At 41.3% G+C, this 12,323-nt stretch overlaps 1 protein-coding gene across 2 annotated transcripts in view; it reads right to left on the bottom strand.

Moving 5' to 3' along the window:
• Window positions 1-1,016: 1,016 nt before the first annotated feature.
• EFCC1 (EF-hand and coiled-coil domain containing 1) overlaps window positions 1,017-12,323 on the bottom strand; it is a 95,709-nt gene continuing 84,402 nt past the window's right edge. For both annotated transcript variants that reach the window (XM_048859583.2, XM_048859585.2), the window contains one exon: window positions 1,017-11,120. In XM_048859583.2, coding sequence (XP_048715540.2) covers window positions 10,987-11,120 — 134 coding nt within the window. In that variant the 3' untranslated portion in view covers window positions 1,017-10,986. The remainder of the gene's footprint in view (window positions 11,121-12,323) is intronic.

Genomic DNA, 12,323 nt, shown 5'->3' with positions numbered 1-12,323 from the left:
CTAGAAGCTGGTTTTCAGATGGTGGTTCACCTTCTAACCCAAGTGTCTTTCTTTCTGAGAAACTGCTTTCTAAAAATACAGTGCCCTTCTCTATAAGTGTGACCTACATTCTTGTTTCCAAGATGTGACCTTGCATTTAGCTGCATTAAAAATGCATGTTGCTCAAGTGAACCCAGTTTACCAAGTGGTCTAGGTTGTACTGTAGAAATTACCTTAATATTTACCACTCCATCAATTTTTGTGTCCTCTGCAAACTTTACCAGCAATGATTTTCTGTTTTCTTCTAGCTCAGTGGTTCTCAAACTGTGGGTTGGGACCCTGTTTTAATGGGGTTGCCAGGGCTGGCTTAGACTTGCTGGGGCCTGGGTCTAAAGCCAAAGCCCGAGGGCTTCAGACCTGGGCAATGGGGCTCAGGTTACAGGCCCCGTGCCTGGGGCTGAAGCCCTTAGGCTTTGCCTGCCACCCACCTGGGGTGGTGGGGCTCAGGCTTTAGCTTTGCCCCTGCCTCCCCCCCAGGGCAATGGGGTTAGGGCAGCCTCAGGCTTCGGTTCCCTGTCCTGGGTTTGTGTAGTAATTTTTGTTGTCAGAAGGGGGTTGCGATGCAATGAAGTTTGAGAACCCCTGTTCCAGCTCATTGTGTCACGCTGTCTAAAGTGGTTCACAACTGAGAGTGCCAATTTCAGGTCAGACTCAGAAAACAGGCCAGATGCTCCAAACTGCTGGTATATTCTATAATTAGATTTCACCAAGCCAGCAACAAATGGGCACTCCTGGATCACTATATTAGTCTTACCATGGAGTCACAAACAGTCCCCGTAGGCCTGGTTACTCAGACAAACTGAACTTTGTGATAATGGTTCCTTATACCACATATCACATCAGATTAGGTTACTTCCAACCCTAAAGGATCAGTCACTTACCCCAGGTCAATGGATACTCTTGATGTCACACCAAAGACAATGCTGGCAGCCAATTTGTCTAGTAAACTAACTATTAGCTAAGAAAAGAAATGAGCATTATTGAGAAGTTAAAGCAGGTAAAATACATTAACAGGTGAGTCAAAGTTTATAAGTCCAAGTGACAGCAGAGTTGTAGTGATCTGCTAGTTTTCCATAAGTCTCTTAGGGTTATCAAAAATAATTCTGGGGATCTCTGTCCACTTGTTCAGTATTCCACCCTGTTAGAATCCAAAACAACCTAAGAGAAACAGGATCGATCCCTGGAACCATTCTTCTAACTCTTTCCCAAAAAGTCAGTTGGCAAGTGTGTTTTCATTCACAGCATGGGCTCTTCTTTGTTGATTAAATGCAAGCAGAGTCTGAACTTCCATTGTTGAAGAAAACAACCCATGCTTTGAAGTCTGCAATCTTTTTACATTTCCAAGGCTGCAATCTCATGTGATGTGTAAAAGTAATGTAAACACAACGTGATAGCCAGAAACAATCCTTCATTAATTTTCATGAAGTTCATCCAGTGCAATCATATCTTAACACTAACACACACTTTAATCTAGGGTTAACTGATACTGAGTATACATAATGAAATGCAATCGTACATGAGAGGTTATAGATTAGTGAAGACCATGACATTAACGTTTCTTTGATATTCACCCACAAGTGAATTAGTCTCTGGCTTTAATCTGAGCTGGCCAATGTGTCACATTGATTTTATATCCTATATCACTAACTGATCAACTGGCTGAACAATTATTACTTTGCAATGTTGTCTGTGCAATACTCAGAAGGCTAGAGAATTCTCACTGTCTAGTACCTCTTAATCCAGTGTACAAATCCACCAGAATTTCTCTTGAATATCTTGGACAGCTGGCGATGCCACTGAATCCGAACCCTAATAATACACTGTATAGTGCTTTCCATCAATAGATCTCAAAGGGCTTTACAAAGAAGGTGAGTGTCATTATCCCCATTTTACAGATGGGGAAACTGAGGCACAGAGGCATGAAGTGATTTGCAAATGGCCCATATTAGGCCCCTGGCAGAACTGGGACTAGAACACAGGTCTCCTGATTCCCAGTCTGGTGTTTTAACCACTAGGCCTTCCCAAACTGAATCTGAAGTTGTAGCCTTAGTCTGATTTTAGTTACACCTGTGTAAATTAGAATTAATCCTAAAGCAGTTATATATGAGTAAGTGGCTTATTGTCTTCTCATCTAATTTCTAAGCACAAGCAATGCTCCCCACCTTGACAAGTTTACCCATTAGCTTCAGCAGAAATTCTGCACAGACCACAGTTAAGAATAAAGTCATTTTAGGGGAGAAATGTCATTTTAAAAGCAAATCTCAGTTTAAGCATTTAAATCTCACTCCAAAATGACATACTTCATCTGAGTGAGTGAAGGTGAAAATAAAGCAGACATGCCAAAGGAGATCTGTCCCAAAAGCTGAGTGCTGTACTCCAACCTTCTCAGCTTGAGGGCCAAACTTATTTCTAAAAAGTCAAGGTGCCAAAATAAACTTCAACTACTTTGGCAGGCAGACAAAGCCAGACAAGCACTCCTCTCATTTTCACTTTCAGATGACATTGTAAACAGGCATTCACATAGCACTGTTGTAGCCGGAGTGGCACACATTGGTCTAAGTATGAAGGGGCATATAAATGTTTAGCATATCTGGCACCTAAATACCTTGCAACCCCTGCTACAACAGTGCCATGGAAACCGCTGTTCTCACTTTCAGGTGACATTGTAAATAAGAAACGGGCAGCATGATCTCCTGTCAATGTAAACAAACTTGTTTGTCTCAGCAGTTGGCTGAACAAGAAGTAGGACTGAGTGGACTTGTAGGCTCTAAAGTTTTACATTATTTTGTTTTTGAGTGCAGTTATGTAAAAAAAAATTCTACATTTGTGAATTGCACTTTCACAATAGAGATTGCACTACCTCACTTGTATGAGGTGAAGTGAAAAACACTCTTTTTTACAGTGCAAGTATTTGTAATAATATAAAGTGAGCACTGTACACTTTGTATTATGTTGTAATTGAATCTGAAAACATCAAAAATATATAAATAGTATTCTCTTGTTTAACAATGCAATTAAAACTGTTTAATCATGATGTTTTTCTCACAATTAATCATGATTAATTTTATTAATCATTTGACAGCCTTACCTATTTTTTTCTTCACATTTGCCGTTAAAGGCTGCACTGGTACCCCAGCAGGTAGCACTAGATATAGGCGATGATGCTGGTAAGTTACAAAGTGTTGAAAGACGTAGAACAGAAACATGACAAGAATGCTGAAAATCCAGGCCTCTGGAAAAGTAAATGGTACTTCAGGAAAAAAAGATGGTATTCAATTAAATTTCACACTAAGAAGGGCACTGTACTAGTATTATGGAATGCTGAATTATGTGTAGATTATAAAGCAAATAAATTGAGGTAGATTTTAAAAGGCTTAAACCTCCATGAAATTATTACCTTTATAGCAAACTCTTTGGGTGGTAATGTGATGTGTCTCACACGCTGTGAGTGTTATTGTCATACTTACTTGCAAGGAATTCTGTTTTTTATTTTACCAGAAAAACTAAAAGACTGAAGTCTAAAACATTTGCAGTCTGACTGTCATAATTCAAACATACCATACAATGGATTAACGGGCTATACCACCCGGATGGTGGCTTCATCTATGCAAGTTTTTGTATGCAAAAACAAAAGAACTATTTAGTTCCTGAAATGTGTACAAGTTCCACCAATCCTTTTGGAAGATTTAGGAATATAGGAATATTTAGGAATATACTCCAGTGGAGGGTTCCTATATTTAGGAATATACTCCAGTGGAGGGTCAAGAAACTCTGCAATAGGCAGTTATGGAATAACCTGCTGTGTCAGGTGGACTTTAATCTGCCATTAATTTACATTACATATAGATTAGAAATACTGGTAAGAGGAAATTATAAGGGAAGAACACAACTTGTACTTTGACCATTTTGGAGCCACTGATTAGCCAGGAGTGAGAAAGGTGAAGGAAGGAAGAGAGTGTGTGTGGAGAATAAAGTTAATTAGGAGGACTCGGGCGGGGGATATGTGGGCACTTTGGCGCTCAGTGGGAGAAATGCTTTGATTTCTGTGCTGAGGCAAACTTCCATTTTTAATTTAAACGATACTGGATATTTAATAGTAGCTGCTCATGAAATCAATTTGACTCTGGGACTGTGGAGGACTTCTTTTCAGTCATTAAGCTCAAGGAAGTCTGAACACATTCTAGCAAAGACCATTTCTTTTCTTGGGTTTTTTTCTTTCCTGGGGCAAAAATATTGAAAAGGGCAACCCCCTGGAAGCACTGTTCCTTATTATTTACTGTTGCACTGTAGTAGCATCCAGTCAGGGATTAGGGCCCAGTTGCACTAGGCACTACATACACATGTACAACACAATAAAAAGAGGGTTCCTGCCCAAGAGAGTTTACAATTGATGTATGTGGTGAGATGCAACAAGTGGATTCAACAAATATACAGGAGCACAAAGTAGCAGCGAGGCCATGAAGATTAGTGTAATAAGCAGTGGTCACAGCACACCAGCTGCCTAGCCTAGCCATTCTATTCCCTTGGTTATATTGACTATAATACTTGTAACTTTCTTCATGAGGAGGATAACTATTGTGATGAAACAGAAAAAGAGAAGGAACTTTTCTTGCACTCAGTTCCCCTACAGAGATGATCTCACATCTATGCCACTGCTTTCTGGAATAATCTGCAAAGAAAACAGAGTGCATGGGAGAAGGAGAGAAATGGGGGATGAGGGGAGGAAATTAAGTGAAGCTACCAGGAAGAGTGATCAGAAGCAAGGCTTGCATGAAGTATTGGGAAGATTTACTTGGGTGAAGAGATCCAATAATCAAAAAGTAAATTGGAATAGCTGAGAACTGTTTAAAATGGCAGTCTGTAGAGAAGAGAAGATCGGGATAAAAAGGGAATAGGTTACTGAATTTAGGGGAAATAAATGTATATGTACTGTGCAGTAAACTTGCTTGGTATCGTACTATCTGGACCATCTGTAAAGAAATTGGTAAAAAATAAGACTGTCATTTAACATTAGGGGCCAAAGCAAAGTGGGTGGTAAGTTTTTGAATCTGTTTCTGTGGCAAGTATCTTAACACTCATCCTGAAGGATACAGACATGTAAATCATGGCTGCCATCAGTGAAACAGAGTATAGATCTTTCAGCATCTTCCCTTCTAATTCTTCTGTAATATTCCCCAGAGGAATGTGTGAGAGAGGTGTGTGTCGGTCTTTTGCACTGCTGGAAATGTATACAAAATCATAATACAGAAAGTCTGTAAGAGCCAAGCTGTCAGTTCCAGGAGATGCAAATTTGCAGGTAAAAGGACAAGTTCCTTGAAACTTTCTGGGGTGAAGATTTGAGATTGGTGAGAGAGCTTTAAGCAGCTGTACAGGAGAGGACTGCGTGCTTCAGGGTCAGTATGAAACCTGGCAGGTTGTGAATTTATTTTTCTGAGGATTGGTTATGGAAGAGGAGGGAAAGGCCAGTAGAACTAGCTATGGGAAAAAATTGGTTGAGGAAGAGTCCAAATTTCTGGATGACAGGATGTTTCACTCAACAGATACAGCTGAGGAGAAAACAAACCTTGTTACTATCTACTCCTAATAGAATCAGAAATAAGCATGAAGAAGGGTGGGGGAGCTCAAACACATTAAATAATGATGAAAAATTCTACAGATGTAACTAAATTGGTGCAACCGCCTTGTATGGACACTCATCAGTTTCTAAACCAATTTTAGTTAAATCTGTACAACTTTTTCATTCAGAGAATGGGCCTAAGTAACCCACACATGTTGGGTACTGCTCAGCATAGCTGTTCAGAAGGAGGTTTACAAGAGTCTTGCTTATACAAATGTAATACATTAATCTAGAACTGCTTGATGTGAGGGTCGGTCTCCAATTGTAGTAGGAGTCTACTTTAGAGTGGGGGGGTGTCTCCATTTGCATAACAAGAGAGCCAAGCTGTATTGTTACGGTAGGTGTTACTTGGTAGAACTGTTACACATAGTGTTCCAAGTTCCTTTTCTTAGTGTGTGAGCAAATGTTCAGTGTTGCAAAGACATGCTGTGTTGTGGTGGTCATTCTGTTACACAAGGTTCTAGGTAGAGAGAGCTGGGCAAGCAGCAGGAGAGTTTGCACTTGTACACCTAGAATATACCCATACTCCTAGTCACTAATTTCTTCTGCACTGGGAAGCTGACCTGCAAGACCTGGGTAGCTGCTACTGCGAAGCAGAGGGCAAAAATCCTGTACTACGTTGCATGCAGGAAGTTGGTCTTGGACTTGTAGCTTTATTTCTGACATAGAAGTTTTTAGGGGTTTTTTTTTTAGGTCTGCATTTATATCTTGTGTATTTATTTTTTTAGGGTGAGGGAAAAGGTGGGGTTTTTTTTGTTTTTTGTTTTTTAACATGGTTGGTTTAAAACTTGAGATTCTTCCACACAACCACAAAATACTGGTTATACCATCTTGTGCCACAAGCGTGGGTACAGAGCATGATACTGTGAGGGCACTGATAACCGTTCAGAGGCAGTTTATTTTGCAGTCCTACTAAGGTCACAGATTAGTCAAGGGTGTGTATAACAACTGTTTTGAGGCTTGAAAACTGGTATGAAATGTGCAGGTTTTGCAGTATTGCCAACTCTAAGTGTTCGAAAGTCATAAGTCAAGTTCCAAAAAACCCATGAGATTTTAAAAAAAACAACAATTTGGGGTTTTTTTCTCTTCTCTCTTCTGAGCCTTAAGGATATACTCTGGTCATTTTTTCAATTTTTTCCTGCAATCCAAAGGGTTAGAAACTTCCTTTCTTTATGTTTTATTAAAAGTTGAGATTCTCCCATAATCACTTGACTCTGAGGGATGAAGCTTTCAGAAGACAGCCAAATATCAGAAAACTTGTGATAAACTGATCAGAGTTGGCAACACTGGTTTGCTTCACGGGGGGTAGTGTGACTGTTTCCTTTGGTTACAATCTGTGTGGCTTTGTACACAGCCTCTCCTCCCACCTGAGTTTTACTTGGAGATTGCGGTTTGAACAAACTCCAGATAACTAGTGAAACTGCTAAACCCCACCTAGTTTTGAGTAGTAGTTGAATTTTCATGCATTTGATGCAAAACCATAAGTTGGCCCAGCTTTGTGTGAAGTGTTTGGGAACCTCATCCACCCTTTCAACTGACTTAATTTGAGTATAAAAATATTAAATGGAAAAGCATTAAAATGCATTTTAATTTCCTTTTTTTTTTTTTTTTTTTTAGGCCACCAAAGTAGCTCTCCTGTATCACCAGTGTCCTACTTTGCCTCAGACACTCGGCATGCAGTGGGCTGGTGATGGAAATGCCACTCAGTCTATACTGAAGACAGCAGTCTGCCTATGGAGATACTGTAAGTCTGATCTTCAAAATTAAATGTTTGTATTTTAAATACTCCTCTTTCACTAGGAAGATCTGATGTACTTGGACTATCCAGTTTAGCTGGACTGGCCAACCATTCTGTCCAGTTATGCTGATGACACAATTTTGTTCCAGTATCAATAGGACCAGCCAGGACACCCTGATGACTAAACACAAACAAACTGTACCTCTGAGAGAGCCATTTCTTTTACAATTAGATAATATTACCATAATGGGAAAACAGTTTCACACGGCAAGATTTCTTTACTTCCCATGTTAACCTAATTATTACGTTCCAATGAAATCAGCAAAAGCTTCCTGTTAGCACCTGCTCTTTACCTTACTCTTAGTGGCAGCAATAACTTGTATTACAGTGACACCTTTTCTGTCTCCAGTTACACCTTAATTGCTGTTTGTCTGTGCTACAGGGCATCTAAGTTACACTGCTCCTTCAGTTTCTCATTGGGATAGCAGACTACTTACTGTTTTAGATACCTAGGCTATGTTAGACAGTGAAGTAGAAACCCAATGGCAGAAAAAAATTATAGTATTCCTCCCCTCCCCCATACACAGCTTATTAGTAATACACATTCAAGGAACTGAGGATACCTTCCGCATTTGCGGGAATATATGGTCAGATATGCACTTGCATTATAAACAGATTCCCTACACACCTTTTCCACCAAATACACACACACTGTTCAGTATTTAAGGATTTTGCAGCAGTCATGCTAAACCAAATTCTGCCTCTTAATGCATGCACAGGGCAGGATCTGGCTCATTGTTCTGGCCTTTGGCGGAAATGAACACAAACAGGGAAACACATGGTGCCCTTTTTATCTGATATTTCATTATTGTATCTTTGTACATAATTTCCTTGCCTGCAAGATGACTCCTATACTGCGACTGTCTGTCTGTGGGCTTGTCTACGTGATGGGGTAATGTGCTTTGTGGAGGTGATTTCTAAAGCACCCTAATGTATTGTGCATTAATGGATTGGGTGGAGACCCTGCTGGTGCGCTTTAATGCAGTGCTGTTTGAGATAGTATTACATTAAAGTGCATTACGGAACCTTTAGTGTGCACCAGCCGGGTCTACAAGGACCAATTAATGTGCAAGATGCTAGTATGCTGTAGAAAGCATTACCCCACCATGTAGAGAAGCCCTAAGTCTAATTTTGCATGTGTGTAAAAATGTATATCCACTGGGCCAAATTTTGTTCTCTGCTATCCCAGTGTAAATCTACAGTAATCCTATTGAAATAACACTTGTGTAACACAAGACAGAATTTGGCTCACTGTTTCCATACCCTTTTTCCTCCCCAAAATGAGTGGAAAAGATCTGTTGCAAATATTTGTTACGAACACATTGCTAATGATATAGTGTCATGTACAATTTTGGATGGAAAGTACACAGTTGATGTGATCCACCTGCACAATAAGCACAATGTGGTCTGAAAACAAAGGACTACAAAAGAAAAAAACCCACAAAATAAATGGGATTGTGGTTTGAGCCATTTTGCTATAGACTCATAGATGTTACGGCCAGAAGGGAACATCATGATCATCTAGTCTGACTTCCTGCAGATCACAGAACCTCACCCAGCCACTCCTGTAACAGGCACATAACCTCCTGACTGAGTTACTGAAGGCCTCAAATCATTTAAAGATTTCAAGTACCAGAGAATCCACCATTTACTCTAGTTTAAACCTGCAAGTGACCCGTGTCCCATGCTGCAGAGGAAGGTGAAGAAACCTCTAAGGTCTCTGCCAATCTGAAAATTGCTTCCTGTCCCCAAATGTGGCAATCAGTTAAACCTGGAGTATGTGGGTGAGACCCACCAGCCAGACACCTGGGAAAGAATTCTCTGTAGTAGCTCAGAGTTTTCCCCATCTAATGTCCCATCTCTGTCCATTAGAGATTTGCTGATAGCAGTCGCATATGGGCCATATGCCATTGCATGCAACCTCATCATACCATCCCCTCCATAAACTTATCAAGCTCAGTCTTAAAACAAGTTAGCTTTTTTTGCCCCTCACTAGTTCTCTTGAAAGGCCGTTGCAGAACTTCACTCCTCCGGTTAGAAACCTTTGTCTAATTTCAAGCCTAAACTTGTTGATGGCCAGTGTATATCCATTTGTTCTTGTGTCAGCATTGGTGCTTAACTTAAATAACTCCTCTCCGTCCCTGGTATTTTATCCCTCTGATGTGGTTAGAGAGAGCAATTGTATCTCCCTTCCGCCTTCGTTTGGTGAGACTAACCAAGCTGAGCTCCTTGAGTCTCCTCTAATAAGGTAGATTTCCCATACTTCTGATCTTCTTAGTAACCCTTCTCTATAGGAAAACCTTTGTCCTAGGAAGGCTGTGGTTTCTAATCTGCATAATTTTTAATTCAATGGTCTCGTTTTGTTCCCTGCATTATCTCAGGTAAATCGAGTTCTCTTCATATTCCCAGAAGAGCCTACTGTACATCTTTTTTTCATTACATAGATTCAGTAGAATGTGTTAAGAGCTTTGCCTTTTATTTTCTTCTGTTGATGATTGAGGAAGCAACAGCAACTTCGCAACACGCTATCCTCTTATATTTGTCCTGGGGATTCTCTTATTACTGAGCAGAATATATGCTTTCATGAGCATGTCCAGCATTTTGCTTCCATCAAGCTCTTTGCCTGCAAATGATGCCTTGCTTTATATCTTTACAATCTCATTTAAACTATATAGGATGGGAATGTCTTATATGTATATCATTTGCTAGTTGGTTGGTGAAAGACTAATATGAAGCTCTCCATTTCACTCCCTGTCTCTGCAGCCTTCCCGGTTCCTGGCAACTTGGGGAACAAGATCATTCTTCACTTTTTTCTAAACAATTTAATGTTTAACATAAAATCTAAGATTATAATTAGCAAGGACAGTTACAGATTAATGTAAAAGCATTACTTCTAACGGATCTGTAATTACAAATACAAAATCCGCATGAACAGAAGCATAAATGTATCTCTAGAGTTAAATAAGATGTATAATCACAGTCACAAACACACATACATTTATACATGGGTCTTTAACTTGCCCTACTGGCATATACTAGTATGCATATATCTTTATAATATAGTAATTTTGTCTCGTACTTTAAGAAAACAACATATGTATCAGCCAGTTAGTCTGTCTTCCACTATTAAATGTACTGGTTCAGCTATCAGAAGAGGAAAAATCTCTAGCTAATCGACAATCGGATATTCAGTTTGGGGTTTTCCTCTATTGCGCTGGTCAATGTATTTGTAATACTTTTCGTTTGGTGGACTGGTACAGTTACAGTGCCATAATGTGGTGGTTGTCAGGCTTCAGAGATGGACATTATTAAGTAATTCTCATGAAATGTGAACACTTATAGAGGCCAGCTGTGAAGTTAGCTGAAGAATTAGAGGCAGTACACCTGTGATTTCATGGCTTAGTTGTCCTAACTTGTCCCTTTATTATTGAACTCCTCCAAATCTGGCAATCTTATTCTTCCATCCTCTGTTTAACATCGTATGATTTTAGATACTTGACTAATCATGATGAACTGCAGATGGCACTGTTGTTCAACAAGAGATAACCAGTGGGTTAGACAAGGACTGGTGACTTTGAGCATTCTCTAGAGGCTTGCTTTGTAGGAGTTCGCAGGCAGCCAGCTCATGGTAGAGAGTATCTAGGACCTCAAGGATGTGAGCTTTTCCTTTAAAAGAAAATTTCAAAATACATTAGCATATTGGCAAAGCCAGGAAGATGCAGATTTTAACAGTCATAAGACTACCTCTCTTTCCCATAGGTGCAATTTCAAATATATGTAAGGGGACTGTTGCCCCCTTACTAACATTCAGTGGGGGTGTTTTGGTTGGCTAGCTCCCAGTACTAAAAGGGGACGGGTTGCTGGGAAATCAGGACCCTGAAACTGACAGTCCCCAGGTACAATGGGGAGAGGCCAATGCTCCAGGTCAGCCTGAATTTCAGGGCAGGCAGGCAGGCTAATCAGGGAGTCAGGAGGCCAGGGGGTCCCGTCCTCCCTGTAAACTGGAATTGCCTTGGTCAGACAGCATGGGGCCGAGGTAAGGAGAAAGCAGGGGCCCAAGCTGAGCTGGGAAGCAGAGCCGTGCCAGATCCAGAGGGACCAGAAAAGCAGCCCAGAGAGAACAGACCTGTCCTGGGAGCAGAGCTGCAGCAACCAGAGCCAGAGGGGCCAGAGAAGCAGCCCAGGGAGCTGGAGGCAGAGCAGCAGCAGCACTGAGACAGAGTGGTGAAGCTGGGGCTGGAGCGGTCCGGAGCTGGGTGTGGTGAGCAGCTGGGGAGAGCAAGGGGGACCCTGGGCAGTGGGCCCACCCACAGGGAGATGCCTCACCCAGGAGGCTCTGCAGGCCAGGCTTAGAGGGGGATTGTAACCCTGACAGGGCAGGGGTGACACTGGGAAGAAGGGTCCTGCCACTTAAGAGCCTGAGAGCGTGTGGCCACCACCAGAGCAAGTGTCCAACCCGCAGCATCCCTGCAGCACAGCCAGGGCCTGAGAAGAAGGCCTGGGAACCTACAAGTAACAGTCTGTGAACTGCCCTGACATTCCAGAGACACTGTTTGTGATGTTCCCATCCACAGAGCAGGGTGATGTGTTTTCCTTTAACCTTTCCCATTTTTCCTTATTCCTTTTTACAATTTATTTAATCAACAATTAGTTTATTTGCTTTAAATCATATGTAATGATCAGTGGGTCAGGGAAGTGTCCAGTGCAGAGAGAGTACCCCAGAGTGGGAACACCCTAGCCCTGGTCTTAGGTGACCACAGCAAAGTTGGGGGGTGAGCCCCCCAGGAATGCTGGGCCCAGCCTTGTTGGGGTTACAAGGACTCTGCCAGACAGGAGAGTGGAAGGGGAGTCCTCGAGGGCAGGGAGGCT

This window comes from Caretta caretta, chromosome 7, assembly GCF_965140235.1.
Source record: "Caretta caretta isolate rCarCar2 chromosome 7, rCarCar1.hap1, whole genome shotgun sequence".
Lineage (NCBI taxonomy): Eukaryota > Metazoa > Chordata > Testudines > Cheloniidae > Caretta > Caretta caretta.
This window is presented reverse-complemented; position numbering and strand designations above follow the sequence as displayed.